Source organism: Budorcas taxicolor, chromosome 7 (genome assembly GCF_023091745.1).
Source record: "Budorcas taxicolor isolate Tak-1 chromosome 7, Takin1.1, whole genome shotgun sequence".
NCBI lineage: Eukaryota > Metazoa > Chordata > Mammalia > Artiodactyla > Bovidae > Budorcas > Budorcas taxicolor.
Genome location: NC_068916.1, coordinates 22,316,973 through 22,334,655, shown reverse-complemented (window position 1 = coordinate 22,334,655; position 17,683 = coordinate 22,316,973). Strand labels below are relative to the sequence as shown.

The following is a 17,683-nucleotide window of genomic DNA, read 5'->3' as shown; positions in this document are numbered from 1 at the left end:
TATTGTAAAGTAAAATAAAGTAAAAATAAAAATTTAAAAAAAATAAAGAAATATTTAATAACAAAAAATTTTTTAATATTTTTGTGTAGGATATAAGATTAATAAAATTAATATAAACAGAAATTATTGTATTTAAATTACTAATGACATCATTCAAGATGCTCCTATTTTCTGCACTTGATAAAACATTCTTCAGTTCAGTTCAGTTCCTCAGTCATGTCCGACTCTTTGCAACCCATGTACTGCTGCACAGAAGTCTTCCCTGTCCATCACCAACTCCCAGAGTCTACCCAAACTCATGTCCATTAAGTCGATGATGCCATCCAACCACCTCATCCTCTACTGTCCCCTTCTTCTCCCGCCTTCAATCTTTCCCAGCTTCAGGGTCTTTTCAAATGAGTCAGTTCTTCACATCAGGTGGCCAAAGTATTGGAGTTTCAGCTTCAGCATCAGTCCTTCCAATGAATATGCAGGACGGATTTCCTTTAGGATGGACTGGTTGGATCTGCTTGAAGTTCAAGGGACTCTCAAGAGCCTTCTCCAACACCACAGTTCAAAAGCATCAACTCTTCAGCACTCAGCTTTCTTTATAGTCCAACTCTCACATCTATACATGACTATTGGAAAAAACCGTAGCTTTGTCTAGATGGACCTTTGTTGGCAAAGTAATGTCTCTGCTTTTTAATATGCTGTCTAGGTTGGTCATAGCTTTTCTTCCAAGGAGCAAGCATTTTTTAATTTCATGGCTGCAGTCACCATTTGTACTGATTTTGGAGCCCAAAATATTCTTAGAGAAATGTTAATGTCTTACTATGATTATATATTTTTTCTTTTCCCTTACATTTTTTATGATTTTTGCTTTATGTATCTATCTTTGTTGTTAGGTATCTAATGATTTACAATGTCTATCTTCTTTGTGAATAGTACCTTTTATCATTAAAAATATTCATCTTTGCTTCATCTAAAATACATAAATTTAATTTAAAAAGGAGAAAAAAGAAAATGTGGTATTCATATACAATGGAATATTATCCAGCCATAAAAAAGAAGGAAGTATTGCCTTTCAAAAATATGGATAGATCTTAAGGTCGTTATGCTAAATGAAATAAAGACAAATGCTGTATTATCTGATCTCACTTATATGTGGACTCTATAAACAAAACAAAAACAGCAACAACAACTGAACTTGAACAAAATACAGATTGACGATTGCCAGAAGTGAAGATTAGGGGTAAGTGAAGGTGCTCAAAAGGCACAAACTTCCAGTTATAAGATAAATAAATCCTGAGGATGTAAGTAACAACAGTGTATTGTATATTTAAAAGCTGCTAAGAGAATAAATCTTTAAAGTTCTCATCACAAAAAAAAATTGTAACTAAGATGATAATGTTAACTAAAGTTATTGAGGTAATCATTTAGTAATACACACCTATATTAAATCATTGTTATACAGCTTAAAACCTCTTACATTGTTGGTGGGAATGCAAACTAGTACAGCCACTATGGAGAACAGTGTGGAGATTCCTTAAAAAACTAGAAATAGAACTGCCTTATGACCCAGCAATTCCACTGCTGGGCATACACACCGAGGAAACCAGAATTGAAAGAGACACGTGTACCCCAATGTTCATCGCAGCACTGTTTATAATAGCCAGGACATGGAAGCAACCTAGATGTCCATCAGCAGATGAATGGATAAGAAAGCTGTGGTACATACACACAATGGAGTATTACTCAGCCATTAAAAAGAATACATCTGAATCAGTTCTAATGAGGTGGATGAAACTGGAGCCAATTATACAGAGTAAAGTAAGCCAGAAAGAAAAACACCAATACAGTATACTAACACATATATATGGAATTTAGAAAGATGGTAATGATAACCCTGTATGTGAGACAGCAAAAGAGACACAGATGTATAGAACAGTCTTTTGGACTCTGTGGGAGAAGGAGAGGGTGGGATGATTTGGAAGAATGGCACTGAAACGTATAATATCATATAAGAAACGAATCACCAGTCTAGGTTTGATGCAGGGTGCAGGATGTTTGGGGCTGGTGTACTGAGATGACCCGGAGGGATGGTGTTGGGGGGAGGTGGGTGGGGGGTTTGGGATTGGGAACACGTGTACACCCGTGGCGGATTCACGTTGATGTGTGGCAAAACCAATACATTATTGTAAAGTAAAAAATAATAATAATTAAAAAAAAACTAATACAATGTTATATGTCAGTTATATCTCAATAAAACAACAACAACATTCTTAAAGGACTATAATAGAATCTAGAGTTCCAACATCATTATATCTGCAGAAGACAGGATATAACAAAAAAATTACTTCATATATTAAGAACCAAGAACATGTGACCTATTTTCTAGAGAAAAGTCAGAAACAAAACCAACTCAAAGATGGAATAGATGTTGGAATTAGCAGATAAAGATTTTTAAGCTGTTATTATACTCAAGGATGGAAAGAAAAATAATACTTGCAATTAATGAGAAGAAGAAAAATCTCAGTCAGTAAGAGTAAAGAAACTATTGAAAATTTTAGGACTTCCCTGGTGGTCCCAGTGGTTAAGAATCCGCCTGCCAATACAGGGGACAGCAGCTTGATCCCTGGTTCGGGAAGATGCCACATGCTACAGGGCAACTGAGCCAGTGCAGCACAACTACTGCAGCCCGCACGCCTGGAGCCTGTGCTCTACAGCAAGAGAAGCCGCCACAATGAGAAGCCTGTGCACCACAATGAAGAGCAGCCCCCACTCACCACAGCTAGAGGGGTCCACGCACAGCAACAAAGACCAAGCACAGCCAAAAATAAATAAATGTAGAAATAAAAATAGTAGTAAATTTGAAGGAAAGATAAAAAGTTTAACAAAAGAGAATCTAGCTGAAATTTTTAGAACTGAGAATTCCCTGGTGGTTCATGGTTAGGACTCTGTGCTCTTACTGCTAAGGGCCCAGGTTTGATCCCTGGCTAAGGAACTAAGATTCTGCATGCCCTGTGGCATAACCAAAACAGAGAGAGCAAATTTTAGAACTGGAAAATACGATATCTGAAATTAAAACTTCACTAGATGCACTTAAAATGGAAATGGAGATGACAAAGGCAGAACCACTAAGGTTGGAGGTATATCAACAGATACTATCCAATATGTAGAAAAGAGAAAATATTCAAATAAAATTGACAAGACCTCCTGCTTATATAAAGATTATAACCCTATAAGAATACAAAAAGAAAGAACAAGAATATCCTTTCTAACTACCAAAGGACAATCAATAACTATGATAAACTAATGAAACTGTTTTTGAAAGAAAAACTGCCTTCACTGAGTTTATCTTCTATTATCTAGACTATGAAGAAACAATTCTTTCCCAAATGACAGCAAAAAATGAAAACAAAAAACATGCCAGAGATATGAATAACTAAGGATGAATAGGTGATAAATTTTATTCCTGAGGACCTCTAAAGCTGACACAGGGTTTCATGGAAAGAGCAGAAAAGAATTCCTCTGTTTGGTCACAAGTATTATGGCTTTCATCAGTTAAATACTTGCAATCTGCTGCATATTTCATTTATGTAACCAACTTTTAAAAGTCACATATAATTAGAATAAAACTTTATAGATAAGTAAAAAATTTAAACAGGTTTAAAAAAGGATCTCGTGGAGACACTACATTAAAAGATAATATATACTGATACACTTCTCTTCGAAAAGGTCTTGGAGGACCAGATTATAAAGAATTTTGCTGAAACAGTCATTAAAAACTAACAAAATATATACAAGAGGAAAACTACCAAAACTCTGAAGAGAGATATCAAAGCAGAACAAAATAAACAGTGATTCCATGTTCATGGATAAGAAGACTTAATACTGTCAAGATGTCAGTTCATCCTAAATTAATCCATAGATTCAATACAATCCTAATCAAAATTCTAACAAGTTATTTTGTGGATATCTACAAAATGACCCTAAAGTTTATATGGAAAGACAAAAGACCCAGCATAGACAATACAATATTAAAGGAGAACAAAGTTAGAGAAACGATACTACTTGACTCCAAAGCTACTACAAAGCTACAGTAATCAAGACAATGTGGTATTAGTGAAAGAACAATCAATCAACAGAACAGAACAGTGAGCCTAGAAACAGACCTCCATAAAAATAATCGACTCATATTTGACAAAGGACAAAAGCAATACAAAGGAGCAAAAAGAGTCTCTCAAAAAATGGTGATGGAACAAATGGACATACATATGCAAAAAATATAAATCTAGACCTTACATTCTTCACTCAATATAACTCAAAATGGATCACAGACCTAAATGTAAAACACAAAACTATAAAACTGGAAGACAACATGGGAGAAAATCCTGGTGACCCTGGGTATGGTAATGTCCTTTAAAATAGAACACCAAAGACATGATCCATGAAAGAAATGATTGATAAGGTGGACTTCATTAAAATTAAAAACTCTCCTCCAAGACAGACAACACAAAGAGAATGAGAAAACGAGTCGCATACTGGGAGAAAATATTTGCAAAAGAGACATTTAAAAGGGACTGTTATCTAAAATATATATAATGAATTCATAAATACAACTATAAGAAACAAAAACTCAATTAAAAAATGGACCAAAGCCCTTAACAGACCCCTCAGCAAAGAGATATACAGATGGCAAGAAAGCATAAGAAACTATGTCTCATATCATGTTATCAGGGAACTGTGAATTAAAACAATGAGATATTAATACCATCACATATCTATTAGAATGACCAAAATCCAAGACACTGACAATATCAAATGCTGACAAGAATATGGAACAATAGGACTCTCATCCACTGTTAAAACAAATGCAAAATAATACAGATACTTGGAAAGACAGTGTGGCTATTTCTTATAAAACTAAACTTACTCTTTACACAAACCAGCAATCTCATTCTTTGGTATTTACCCAAAGTAGTTGAAAAGGTAATGTCCACACAAAAATCTGTACATAGATGTTTACAGTATCTTTATTCATAACTGCCAAAATGTGGAAGAAACCAAGATGTCCTTTAGTAGGTGAACAGATGAATAAACTGTAACACATTCAGACAACAAAATATTATTCATGAAATAAGCTACGAAACCATGAAAAACAAGAAGGAACCTCAAATGGATATTAGTAAATAAAAGAAACCGATCTGAGATGGCTACATACTGTATATTCCAACTATATAATACCTGAGAAAAAGCAAAGCTATGGAAACAAAATATCAGTGGCTGCTGTGAAGAGTGGGAGCAAAGATGCACAGTCAGAACACAGAGGGTTTTTTGGACAGTGAAATTCTCTGTATTAGATTATAATAATGGATATAGGTCATGAGACATTTGTCCAAACCTATAAATTACAACATCAAGACTGAACCCTTTACCCATAGGTAAACTAAGGAATTTGGGGGGATTATGAAATGTCAATCAATATAGATTAATCCTGAATGAAAATGTGCAATTCTGGCGAGTGATGTTGATAATGAGGGAGGCTATGTATGTGTCAGGGCAAGGGGTATATAGGGAATCATTGCACCTCCCTCTCAATTTTATTGTAAACTTAAACCTACTCTAAAAAAATTAAATCTTTTCTCTTAAATGTCCCCCAAATAATGACAGCACGGTAAGTCCAAGGAGGGAACAGAGGGAAATGTGCACAGCACCAAATGAGAACTTACTTTGGGTTTTGCAGTCTCCTTGATCTTCCTGATTTCCTCGTCAGACATGACATCGTAGAACCTGACAATGTGTGTGCTGTCCCATTCATCCTCCTCTTTGAAGGGGGCGATGACCAGCTGGAGCGTCCTGTTGCCATAATGTAACCTACAGAAAAGCCTCTTCTGCCTCTGTGGTGTCTGGGAAGCACAGAGCAACAAGTCTATGTTCCAGGCTCCTCAGTCTGCAGGCACTAGCCTCACTCCTTAGGCCCATCTCCTCCCTTTTCCCTCAGAAAGGAAAAAAACCATAATAGAACACAAATCATTCAATATCTTCTCTGTCAGGAATATCCTTACTCACATTTACAAGCCCTTAAAGGGAAGTCACTCTTATACTGGTCTTAAAAAACAGTGACAATTCACCTTAAATAGGTTTGGAAAAAAACAGTCTTTTTCTTCTATCCAACTTCCCATAATGTCCAGGGGTGATCAGCTCACTTCTATGATTGAACCCTTTAATGGTCTGTTCTCTGTGGCCTTCCTACTCGTGCTATGACCCATGGACCAGCATCACTTGGGAGATGGTTAGAAATACAGAATCTCAGGTTCTAACTCAGTATTACTGAATTAGAATCTGCATTTTAACAACATCCCAGGTGATTCCCACGCACCTTAGATTTTGAGACACTAACAAAATGATCTACCCATGATCCACCTGGCCCTCCATGAGCCTGCCTATATTAAAATTCTGAATATTATAGCTTCTTTTCTCAAATATTATGCTCTACTAATATAAAAAATGTTTGCTATTTCTAAAACATAGGATAATTTTTCTCACTCTACACTTGTTCATGGTATAGTCTCAGCCTAAAACTTCTTTTATTACATTGTTCACCTGGTAATCTAGTTTAGGAGTCCTTTACCTGTGAACCTTACCACTTTTTGTCCTAAAGTTAATAACATTTTGTTGTACGTTGCTACCAAATCTTGCACATACCACTACTGTACTAAAACTACTTACTTATATTTTAAATTTTCCTTTAATACACTACATATTTCTGTAACAGGGCCATATATTATTCATTTTTGCTTAATTTCTTCCACATGCATATAATAAAAAATAATATTCATAATAGTCTTAATGCCTAACATCTAATTAGCTATCAATTAAAATAAGTGTTTGATATAATTATAAGACTGAAAAAGACCCAGTGGTGCACTCAAGGGGCAGGTTCAAGAACTAAAATATCTTCTCAACTAAATCTGGCCTTCCAAAGTCAAAAGTCCCCAGTATTCACATGGCCAGGTGATCTAAAGGTCTCAAAGTGCCCTAAAGAAAGAAAGAAAGTGTAGTTTCTCAGTCGTGTCTGACTCTTTGCAATCCCATGGACTGTAGCCTACGAGGCTCCTCCCTCCATGGGATTCTAAGCACCCCTTATAACCCCAATGACTCCCTTTCCCATCTTACGAGTTTGATACCCTCTCCGTGGCAGAGGCTTTCATAGCTCTCGAGGGTTTGCTTATAATCAAGAGTATCCTGAGGAGAACTGTTCAGTGTCTCCTGCTTGGTCTCTGATTCTTTATTCCCAAGGTTTCCTGCCCTTTTTTCCTCCAAGAACTTCAGAAAGTATGGCAGATTCAACTGGGCTTGTTTATGAGAGGAGTCTGGACAAAGGAAAGCAAATAGTTAATAATCAGGGAGATCAATCAGAGAAGCTCTGCAATTCTTCTACTTCAAACGACGCTGATAAACCAGTATGGAATTTGAACACTGTCCAGAATTAGAATTAAGAGAGAAATAAAAACTGGTATGGAGAAAATCCACCCCACTGTGCCTCACTCACCAGTTCCAAGGGACCTAGTACAGACAGGCAACCAGTGGTCCTGCTTCACACTCACAACTCAGTTTTATGCTGCGCACATCTGCTTCCTAATGCATTTTCATTACAATGTTATATATCATGTGCTGTTATATACATATACAGTTAGAATGTAGACTAGAGTTCCAGATAACTTCCACAAGCATCATCATCTCATGGGCCCTCACAATATCCAAGAAAGAAGGATTTTGGTCCCCATTCCTCAGGTAAGAATACCAAGACACAAAATAAACAAGGAACCTGGGTCAAGATCATATAGAAAAAAATAAGCAAATCAGAACTAGAACCCAGATGTCTAACTCTGTGGCTCTTACCAAAAATACTCAAAAAAATTTACAAGGCTTATCTCATGTAACAGTCATGAAGGACACTCCGATGTTAGCCAGTCAATGAAAGAGTTCTGGCAATAATGTCAACAAAAGAAAGATTTTACGAACCTGAGTCACAGCAGCACAGTCTAGAGTGTGAAATCTTACCAAGCTTATTAATATAAATCAGGTGTGGTATGATAATATAAATGCCCTTTTCAAAAGAAAACAAATTACAGTCAAATTAGATATAGCCCTTTGGTCATCCTAGGCTAATTATGAATCCAGAATTGAAATATTTTTCACTAAGCTCTCACAGTGCTGTGATCAGTTATCGTGTTATTTTCTACAATCTATTGACTTTATCTGTTAACATGTCTAATCTCCCACTACCATCCCCAAACCACCTTAAGATATTCTGGGAATAGGCCACACATATTTAAGTCTTTTGCCCAGTACAGCATGTAGCATTTAACAGACCTCTGTAAGTTTGCTGAATTTAGTAACAGTAAAACGACTCTGCATTTTCCCCACCTGTTGGTAGTCTTTATGCCAAGATATCTCCCTGAAAACAAAGGGAATACACCACCTGTCAAGGAGCTCCTTCCACTTTTTGGCAATTATCTCGAGTTTCTCTTCAAACAGAACCCAAGAGTATCTGGCTGCATATTCTCATATGATCTAGGGCTAACTCTAAGGGCCACAGAGAACAAAAATAATCAATTCCTCTAATTCTTCAGTTAATCTTTTCTTCCTCCAATAAATCCAATTATTTGTTAAGATTCTGACACTGATTCTAATTTGTGAATTTTCCGACATGACCAAGAAATTCTCTGACAGCTGCTGGGTGTTCTATTATTTAACTCAATTCTGGCACTATCCATCTAAAGATAGGGTCAGATCCCATAGGCTAAGGGTTCAGTCCCACAACACGGTCTCCTACCCCTACCTCTACTTCAGTGGCCAACTACTATTCAAATTGCTGAGTCACGTCTGACTCTTTGCAATCCCATGGACAGTAGCATGTCAAGCTTCCCTGTCCTTCACTATCTCCTAGAGTTTGCTCAAACTCATGTCCATTGAGTCGGTGATGCCATCCAATAATCTCATCCTCTGTTGCCCCCTTCTCCTCCTGCCCTTAACCTTTTCCCAACATCAGTGTCTTTTCCAATGAGTCGGCTCTACACATCAGGTGGCCAAAGTATTGGAGTTTCAGTTTTAGCATCAGTCCTTCCAATGAATATTCAAGGTTGATTTCCTTTAGGATTGACTGGTTTGAACCTCTTGCAGTCCAAGGAACTCTGAAGAGTCTTCTCCAGCACCACAACTCAAAAGCATCAATTCTTTGGCGCTCAGCCCTCTTTATGGTCCAACTTTCACATCTGTACATGACTACTGGAAAAACCACAGCTTTGACTACACAGACCTTTGTTAGCAAAGTGATGTCTCTGCTTTTTAATACACTGTCTAGGTTTGTCACAGCTTTTCTTCCAAGGAGCTTTCCAAGTGTCTTTTAATTTCATGGCTGCAGTCACCGTCCACAGTGATTTTGGAGTCCCAAAATATAAAATCTGTCACTGTTTCCACTTTTCCCCCATCTATTTGCCATGAAGTGATGGGACTGAATATCATGATCTGCTTTTTGAAAGCTGAGTTTTAAGCCAATTTTTTCACCCTCCTCTTTCACTCTCAAGAGGCTCTTTAGTTCCTCTTCACTTTCTGCCATTAGAGTATTATCATGTGCATATCTGAGGTTGTTGATATTTCTCCCGGCAGTAGTGACTCCAGCTTGCAATTCATCCAGTCAGGCCTTTCACATGATGTACTCTGCATAGAAGTTAAATAATCAGGGTGACAATATAGAGCCTTGTCATACTCCTTTGCCAATTGTGAATCAGTCCATTTTTCCATGCCTGGTTCTAACTGTTGTTTTTTAACCTGCATACAGGTTTCTCAGGAGACAGGTAAGCTGATCTGGTATGCCCATCTCCAGAAGAATTTTGCCCAGTTTGTTGTGATCCACACAGTCAAAGGCTTTAGCATAGTCAATGAAGCAGAAGTACATGTTTTTTCTGGAATCCTCTTGTTTCTTCTGCGATCCAACAGATGCTGGTAATTTGAGCTTTGGTTCCTCTGCCTTTTCTAAATCCAGTTTGCACATCTGGAAGTTCTCAATTCACTTACTGCTAAAGCCTAGCTTGAAGGATTTTGATCATTACCTTGATAGCATGTGAAATGAGTGTAATTGTACAGTAGTTTCAACATTCTTTGGCACTGCCCTTCTTTAGGACTGGAATGAAAACTGACCTTTTCCAGTCCTGTGACCACAAATGGGTTTTCCAAATTTGCTGGTGTACTGAGTTCAGCACTTTAACAGCATCATCTTTTAGGATTTAAAACAGTTCAGCTGGAATCCCATCACCTCCACTAGCTTTGTTTGTAGTAATGCTTCCTAAGGCCCACTTGACTTCATACTCCAAGATGTCTGGCTCTAGGTGAGTGATCACACCATCATGGTTATTCTGGTCATTAAGACCTTTTTTGTACAGTTCTGTGTATTCTTATCACCTCTTCTTATATTCTGCTTCTTTTAGGTCCATACCATTTCTGTCCTTTATTGTGCCTATCTTTGCATGAAATGTTCCCTTGGTATCCACAATTCTAGCCTTTTCCTTTCTATTGTTTTCCTCTATTTCTTTGCATTGTTCACTTAAGAAGGCTTTCTTACCTCTCCCTGCTATTCTCCAGAACTCTGCACTTAGTTGGATATATCTTTCCTTTCTCCTTTGCCTTTCATTTCTCTTCTTTACTCAGCTATTTGTAAAGCCTCTTCAACCACTTTACCTTCTTGAGTTTCTTTTTCTTTGAGATAGTTCTAGTCACTACCTTCTGTACAATGTTATGAACCTCCATCTATGGTTCTTCAGGCACTCTGTCTACCAGATCTAGTCCCCTGAATCTATTCGTTACCTCCACTGTTGGTGCTTCTGACTACTGGCTGTGGATTGGAGGTTCCAATGACCCTCTTCACGGGTTTGCTTAATTTGTTAGAGCAGCCCAAAGAACTCAGAGAAACATGTTACCAAGTAGATTACCAATTTACAACTTACGAACAGATAAAAGATATGCATAAGGCAAAGTATGTGGCGAGGGGTGTAGAACTTCCATGCTCTTTGGTCTTGCCACTCTCTCAGCATCTCCACATGTTCACCAGTCTGCAAGCTCCCTGTGCCGTGTCCTTTGGGTTGTTATGGAGGTATCATTATATAGGCAGGTTTGATTAAATCATTGGCTACTGTTGGTCAATTTAACCTCTAGTCCCTCTCCCCATTCCTGGAGGTCAGAAAAGCTTCAACATTCAAATCACAGGGCTTGTTCCCCTGGCAAGCAGCTCTCATCTTTAAGTTACCTGAAAGTTTTCCAAAAGTCACCTCATTAACATAACAAAGATATCTTTATGCCTCTCATCACTCAGGAAATTTGATTTTTGGAGCTTTGTGCCAGGAACAGGGAGAAACCCAAATACATAGTACTTATTATAAGTCACAATATCACGTTCACTCAATACAGATCAAATTAAATGTTTAGCACTACCCTTGAGTTTGAAAATGCAAAACTTGAAAAAAAAAAAAGAAAAACTATTATTTCTAAAGTCTTTGCTTTAGAAATAAAATCTGTTTGTCATTGGTAAACAAAGGATATTGTAGCCATCAAGACATTACATTATACCCACCTGAAAGATGAGCCCTGAGGGCACCCAGGATGGAAACAGATTACCTGCCATTTAGGAATCATCAGATTGCAGCTATCCCTGAGGGTGCAGCTTGGGGAAAGTCATGATGAGAAAACATAAGATACTGGCCCCATATAGCTGAGGTTCATATCAAGGAATGATTTCAGTGAGCCCAGACTCTTGCATCTTCCAATATTCAGAAAAGTGCTAAAATCCTTAACTTGAGATATCTGGTTTTCTTTGCTTAACAATAATCTTTTGATGTTTCAACTACTTGACCTCGGTTTTGCTGACTTAAAAAATGCACCAACGTGAGAGTTGTGAGTTAAATTTTATCTGGGGCAAAATGAGGACTATAGTCTGGGGAGACAGCATTTCAGATAGCTCTGAGAAACTGCTCCAAAGAGGTAGGGGGAAGGTCAGCATATAGTGATTTGGAAGCAGACATCATCATGAAGAAATGTGGTGCTTTTCTAGACATAAGAAGATGCAACAACTGAGCTCACAGAATCAGTTCCTGAGAATATGTAACTATTTGAAGACCCATTCTGCCAGTTTTTTCAGAGCACGGAATGCCTCTTTCCTGATCTCCTTTCTGAACTCCCTTCAGCAGATGTTGAAGGTCAGCAGCTGCAGCAGCATGTGTGACTTAATTCTTGTAGAAGTAGACAGGAAGTATACATGACAAGTGCCAACTGGTAGTTAACAGTTGCAAAAACTCCTATATATACTGGCTCCCCCTTCTCCTCCTCATAACAGTTTTCTCAGCACTATCTGAGATGCTGTCTCCCAGGCTTGAAGTCATAATAATGTATGCCCAATAAAACTCTCAATTTTTAGGTTGTGCATTAAAAAAAAATTTTTTTAATCTATCTGGCTGCAATGGGTCTTAATTTAAGTAGGCAGTATCTTCAGTCTTCACAGAGACAGGCAGGATCTTTAGATGTGCCATGTGGGATCTAGTTCCTTGATCAGGGATCGAACCCAGGCCCCCGGAATTGGGAGTTTGGAATCTTAGCCACTGTATTATCACGAGGAAGTCCTTTAGGTTGTGCCATTTTTTTTTCTGCCGACAGCTTATTGGGGAAAACAATTTAATAAAAGCAATATAGATATAAATGAACTATTAAAACATAATAAACTTCTAACCTTCTATGGTGAAGGGAATTACAGGCTACTATGGAACTTGTAGAAGGGAAGAGGAGAATGTCAGAACAGATTTATCAGAACAGAGAATGCCTCAGTTGTGAGCCCTCTTACTTAAAGATTGATTATGCCTGAGAAATAAAATATTGACTGCTGTTTCAGTGAACAAAGGATGTTGCAGTCATCAGTGATTGTAGTCACCGTGGACGGTGAGCCCTGAGGGAGTTTACAATGGAAACAAGGAATACCAGCCATCAGCAACCATTAGACTGCAGTCACCCTCCATGCTATAGCCTGAAGAAACTCAGCATGAGGAAACATTGGCCTAGATAACTGATGTGCCTATCAAAGGAATGATTTCAGTGGGCCCAGACTCCCATTTCTCCATTCACAGAAAAGCACTAAATTCCTTAACTTAAAGTATAGACATTTTCACTGTTACACAGAGCTCCTTAGTGAACTTCCACTACCATATGAAGGCTAACTAGTTGTTCATCAACCTACTTCATGCTCCTGGAAACAGAGAAACTTTATATTTTCCAAGCCTCCCTTGAAATGAAACGGGGGCCATGATAGCTCTGACAAGAGAATGTGGACAGAAGTGATGGATGCCACTTAGAGGCCTGGCCTATAACATGTATCACGAAATCCTTCACACAGCTAGCATGAAGGAACTCCAAAACAGCAGAGTCACTCTGGAGTAGAAAAAAAAAATCTCAATTTCTTTTTTGGGGGGCCATGCCACACAACTTGTGGGATCTTAGTTCCCCCACCAGGCATTGAACTCAGGCCCCCTGCAGTGGAAGTGCAGCATTCTAACCACTAGACTGCCAGGAAATTCCCTAGAAAAAAATCTAAATTCTTGGGTCAACATTTAGAAAAGCCACCCAACCTGCAGGAGGACTCTGCATGGATGAAAAGTAAAATTTCATACCTTTCTTGTCTTAAAGATTCAGGAGTTTATTTGTTACCATAGTGTAGTCTTCCCTGACTAACACAATTGAGTCACAAGAACTCTATGGAATATTCCACCTAAGGCGAGGGGAGGTGGGTAAGTTGGTAAGTGGGATGAAGGAGCAGGTCAACATAGAGCAAATTACTTGTTTCCCTAGCTCCCAGGGGTATTACCAAGACTCTTGGGTGAAGTCCACTGCCTTGTACAGGTCCCCAAGCCAGAAGCTGATATCACTGATATGGTCCAGGACTTGAACCTTGGAGATAGTGCTATGCTCCCCTGCATTCAGTTGCTTTAGCGCTTGCTGCATCCAAAGCATTGAATGGTGAGGGCTGTCTGGCCCAGCCTGAAGCAATCACCAACACTCAGGGTAGAACGATACTTAGTTCCTAGAAGCAAGAAGAACAATGATATTCCTGATAAAGGACACAAAGGGTGACCACTGAGGTCAATAAAGAGATCATTCACCCACTCTATTCCCACTATCCAAATACAACCAGTCTTAAGTTGTTTCCCTTCATATTTTATCTCTAAATACATGCTTCAGAAATGATCAGATTATTTTTATAACTATGTTTGGTTAAGATAAGGGGTTTACCCCATAGAAGACACTGAAATGAGTTCCCATGGACCACCTTATTAGTAGGAACATATTTTTTTTTTGAGGAACTGAATTTTATGTTTATTTAACAAAATATTTACATTTAAATTTAAACAATCTTTTTTTAATATTTTAATATAAATTTATTTATTTTAATTGGAGGTTAATTACTTTACAATATTGTATTGGTTTTGCCATACATCATAAGGCAGTATGGGGAGAATAAGCATGAATCAGGAGATCTGGGCAGGTTCTAATTCAAGATAATATAAGAATGAGACACCAATAAAAGCTATATTTGATGAAGCAGGTGTAGACTTTTTAAAATATTTACAATCTAGAAGTTGAGAGTTATGTTTTATTCAAAGTTTTAGGACTTAAAGCCCAGGAGGCAGCACTTCCAAGTAACCTCAAGAGAACCCCTCCAAGGAGGAGAGGAAGGGGAGCCAGGTTATATAGCAGTTTTGCAACAGGACACACATGTCAAAAAAAATTACTTTAACTAAAGGAAAAATAGGTATCTCGAATTAAGGAATTTAGCACTTTTCTATGTATGGGAAGATGCAAGAGTCTGGGCTCACTAAATCATTCCTTTGATATGCACCTCACTTATCTAAGGCCAGTATCCTAGTTTTCAAATCCTGAGTTTCCTCAGGTCTCACTGGCTCATGTCGGAGGGCTGCAATCACTGATGACTGTGACATCTTTGTTTACTGATATGGTAGGAAATATGCCATTTCTCACAAAGTTTTGAAAGTCATCTGCCTATTATACCAAATCCACCCAAGCATAACTGTTCAATTTCTCTTCTACTTCCTAAAATCAGATTCCAGTTTCTTAGAACATGAAGGTTTCTGGTTTTTATCTCCTCAATTTCCATGAAAGGTCCAGAGTTCTCAGAACACCTCACAGCCACATGAAAAAGGCAAAAAGTAGTTTCTTCCTCTGTATTTCTCAAGTCCTACAGGAAAAAAATTCCAAGTTCTAAAGACAAGAAAAGCAGCTCTAAAGCAAATGTTCACAAAGGGAACCCATGCATGTTGCTTACCTGGCAGGGCTCCCCTGGAAAGAGTTGTCAGATCCAGTTTGTATGTGTGCTGAAGAAGCAGCAGGGCCTTAGCAGTCCCAATTACATCCTCCTCTGTAGGGAAAAACCTGTGCAATGATGTGAGCCTGGAAGAAAACACTTCCACACACCCGAGAGGGAGAAAGTTAAAGGAGAAAGAAAAAAAGATCACATGAAATTACTGATAAAAGGAAATGATCCAGTAAAGAACAGACTGCAACTTGTGGGTTCGATTCCTGTCAGGAAGATCCCCTGGAGAAGGAAAGGGCAACTCACTCCAGTATTCTTGCTTGGGAAATTCCATGGACAGAGGAGCCTGGTGGGCGACAGTCCATGGGGCTGCGAAAGAGTCAGACACGACTTAGTGACTAAACAACAACAAAGAACGGACCAGAGCATACTATCAGACCTCAATACTTTACACAAAATTGAAATCATCTGGAAATAGTGGGAATGGGGGTGCTGGGGCAATGACTTTCTAAAACTATCCTCCAACACAGTAACTACTGGCTACATGTGGTTATTAGACTGTAAATTTATTAAAATTAAATAAAATTTAAAATTCAGTCCCTCAATCATACTAATTAAATTACATTTCAAATGCTCAGTAGCCATATATGGCTAATAACTACCATGTTCGATAGTGCAGATACAGAACACTTCCATCATAAACAGTTTTACTGCACATGCAGTGCTCAGTTGCTAAGCCATATTCGGCTCTCTGTGACCTCCTGGATGTAGCCCATCAGGTTCCTCTGTCCATGAGATTTCCCAGACAAGAATACTGGAGTGAGTTGCCGTTTCCTTCTCCAGGGGACCTTCCTGACCCAGGAATCAAACACGCACTTCCTGCATTGGTAGGCAAATTCTTTACCACTGAGCCACAGAAATGCTCTAAAATAAATCCTGGAATTGAAAACAACGGATAAGATTAATAAATCATTGGTAGTACTGCAAGGTAGCTTATTAATGCAAATGAAAATTGTTTCTAGAGGAACTCACTTTCAAGCAGATTTCAAAGAATAATTTCCACAAAAAGAAGTCCAAGGAAAGCAAATATTAATAGCTCTCAGGAGGAAAAAAAAAGCAGAAACACTCCAAAAAAATTTAAAAATTCAGATGTTAGAATTATATGACATGTAATATGAAAGAATATATTTAATGTATCTGAAGAAATGGAATAGGGACTTGAAATACGATAAAACTGCAAGAAGGTGACAAACACTATCCAAACTGAAATACATAAAAATTGAATTAAAAGTTCAATAGATTTGGGGCTTCTGATTTTGGCCATGATAAAGTAGCTTATAGTGATGTAACTTTCCCACAAAAAACAAATATAAAATATGAACAGAATCAATAAAACAATTATTTGAAGGCACTGGATAGCAATTAATGTAAACTGACTTGGAGGCTACACTCGTAAAAGAAGGAAAATACTAGAGGTAAGCTCTGCACTCAACCTAAATTTCCCAAAGCCATTTAATTGTATACTTAAAATAAATGAATTTTATGGTATGCAAATAGCTCCTCAACAAAGCTGTTTTAAAAAGTCAGAGTGTTGTTCTATAAGGAATTAAGTATCCCCATGAAAAAGACCAGATACACTGGCATTTTGATGTTTCCTAGAGTATGATTAGCAGCCTCCCCAACAGCTAACCCAAATTCTACCAAGATAAATATTCTGCTTACATTTTCAGTATTTTCAGAGGTTTTAAGTTTTCTCCTTCAACTTAACCTCTCTGATACCAATCCTCTCTGATATGAACAAATGATTTTTTAAATCATTGTTCACCAAGTATATAATGAAACCCTCCAACATCAGAATCCATGATAATACAAAAATGGAGAAAAAGGGTTCCTGGATAAACACATAATAATGGGAACAGATAAAACTTTCCTTAAAACTGATAAATAACACTTAAGAGATATTTAAGTTGATAGACAATACATCCAAAACACAAATGCAAAACATTTTGTAAAAAGAACAATGATCATAAAAATAAAAAAGATTTTAGAATTTCAAAATGACTGTCAAAAAATTAAATTCTAAGTAAAATTGCCAGTTCTAGGAAGTATAAAAAACAGGCAAAGAAATGAAAAATATGAGAAAAACAGGATCAATGCAGGAGATTCCCCATCCAGGTAATATAAGCTCCAGAAAGAAAGAAGAGAGAAAACAGAAGAAATTATGAGAAATACAGTTTTCCAGAACTAAAGAAAAACACAATCTCTTGTATTTAATGCACTCACCAAGTGTCAACCTGAGAAAATGAAACTAACAAACAAAAATCTCCCAAAGTA

At 37.6% G+C, this 17,683-nt stretch overlaps 1 protein-coding gene across 1 annotated transcript in view; it reads right to left on the bottom strand.

Annotated features, from left to right (window-relative positions):
* The window catches only part of LOC128050960 (prolyl 4-hydroxylase subunit alpha-2-like), a 100,584-nt gene that overhangs the window by 51,473 nt on the left and 31,428 nt on the right, over window positions 1-17,683 (bottom strand). Inside the window, 2 exon segments of the mRNA XM_052643480.1 lie at window positions 5,712-5,888; window positions 7,159-7,355. Coding sequence (XP_052499440.1) covers window positions 5,712-5,888; window positions 7,159-7,355 — 374 coding nt within the window.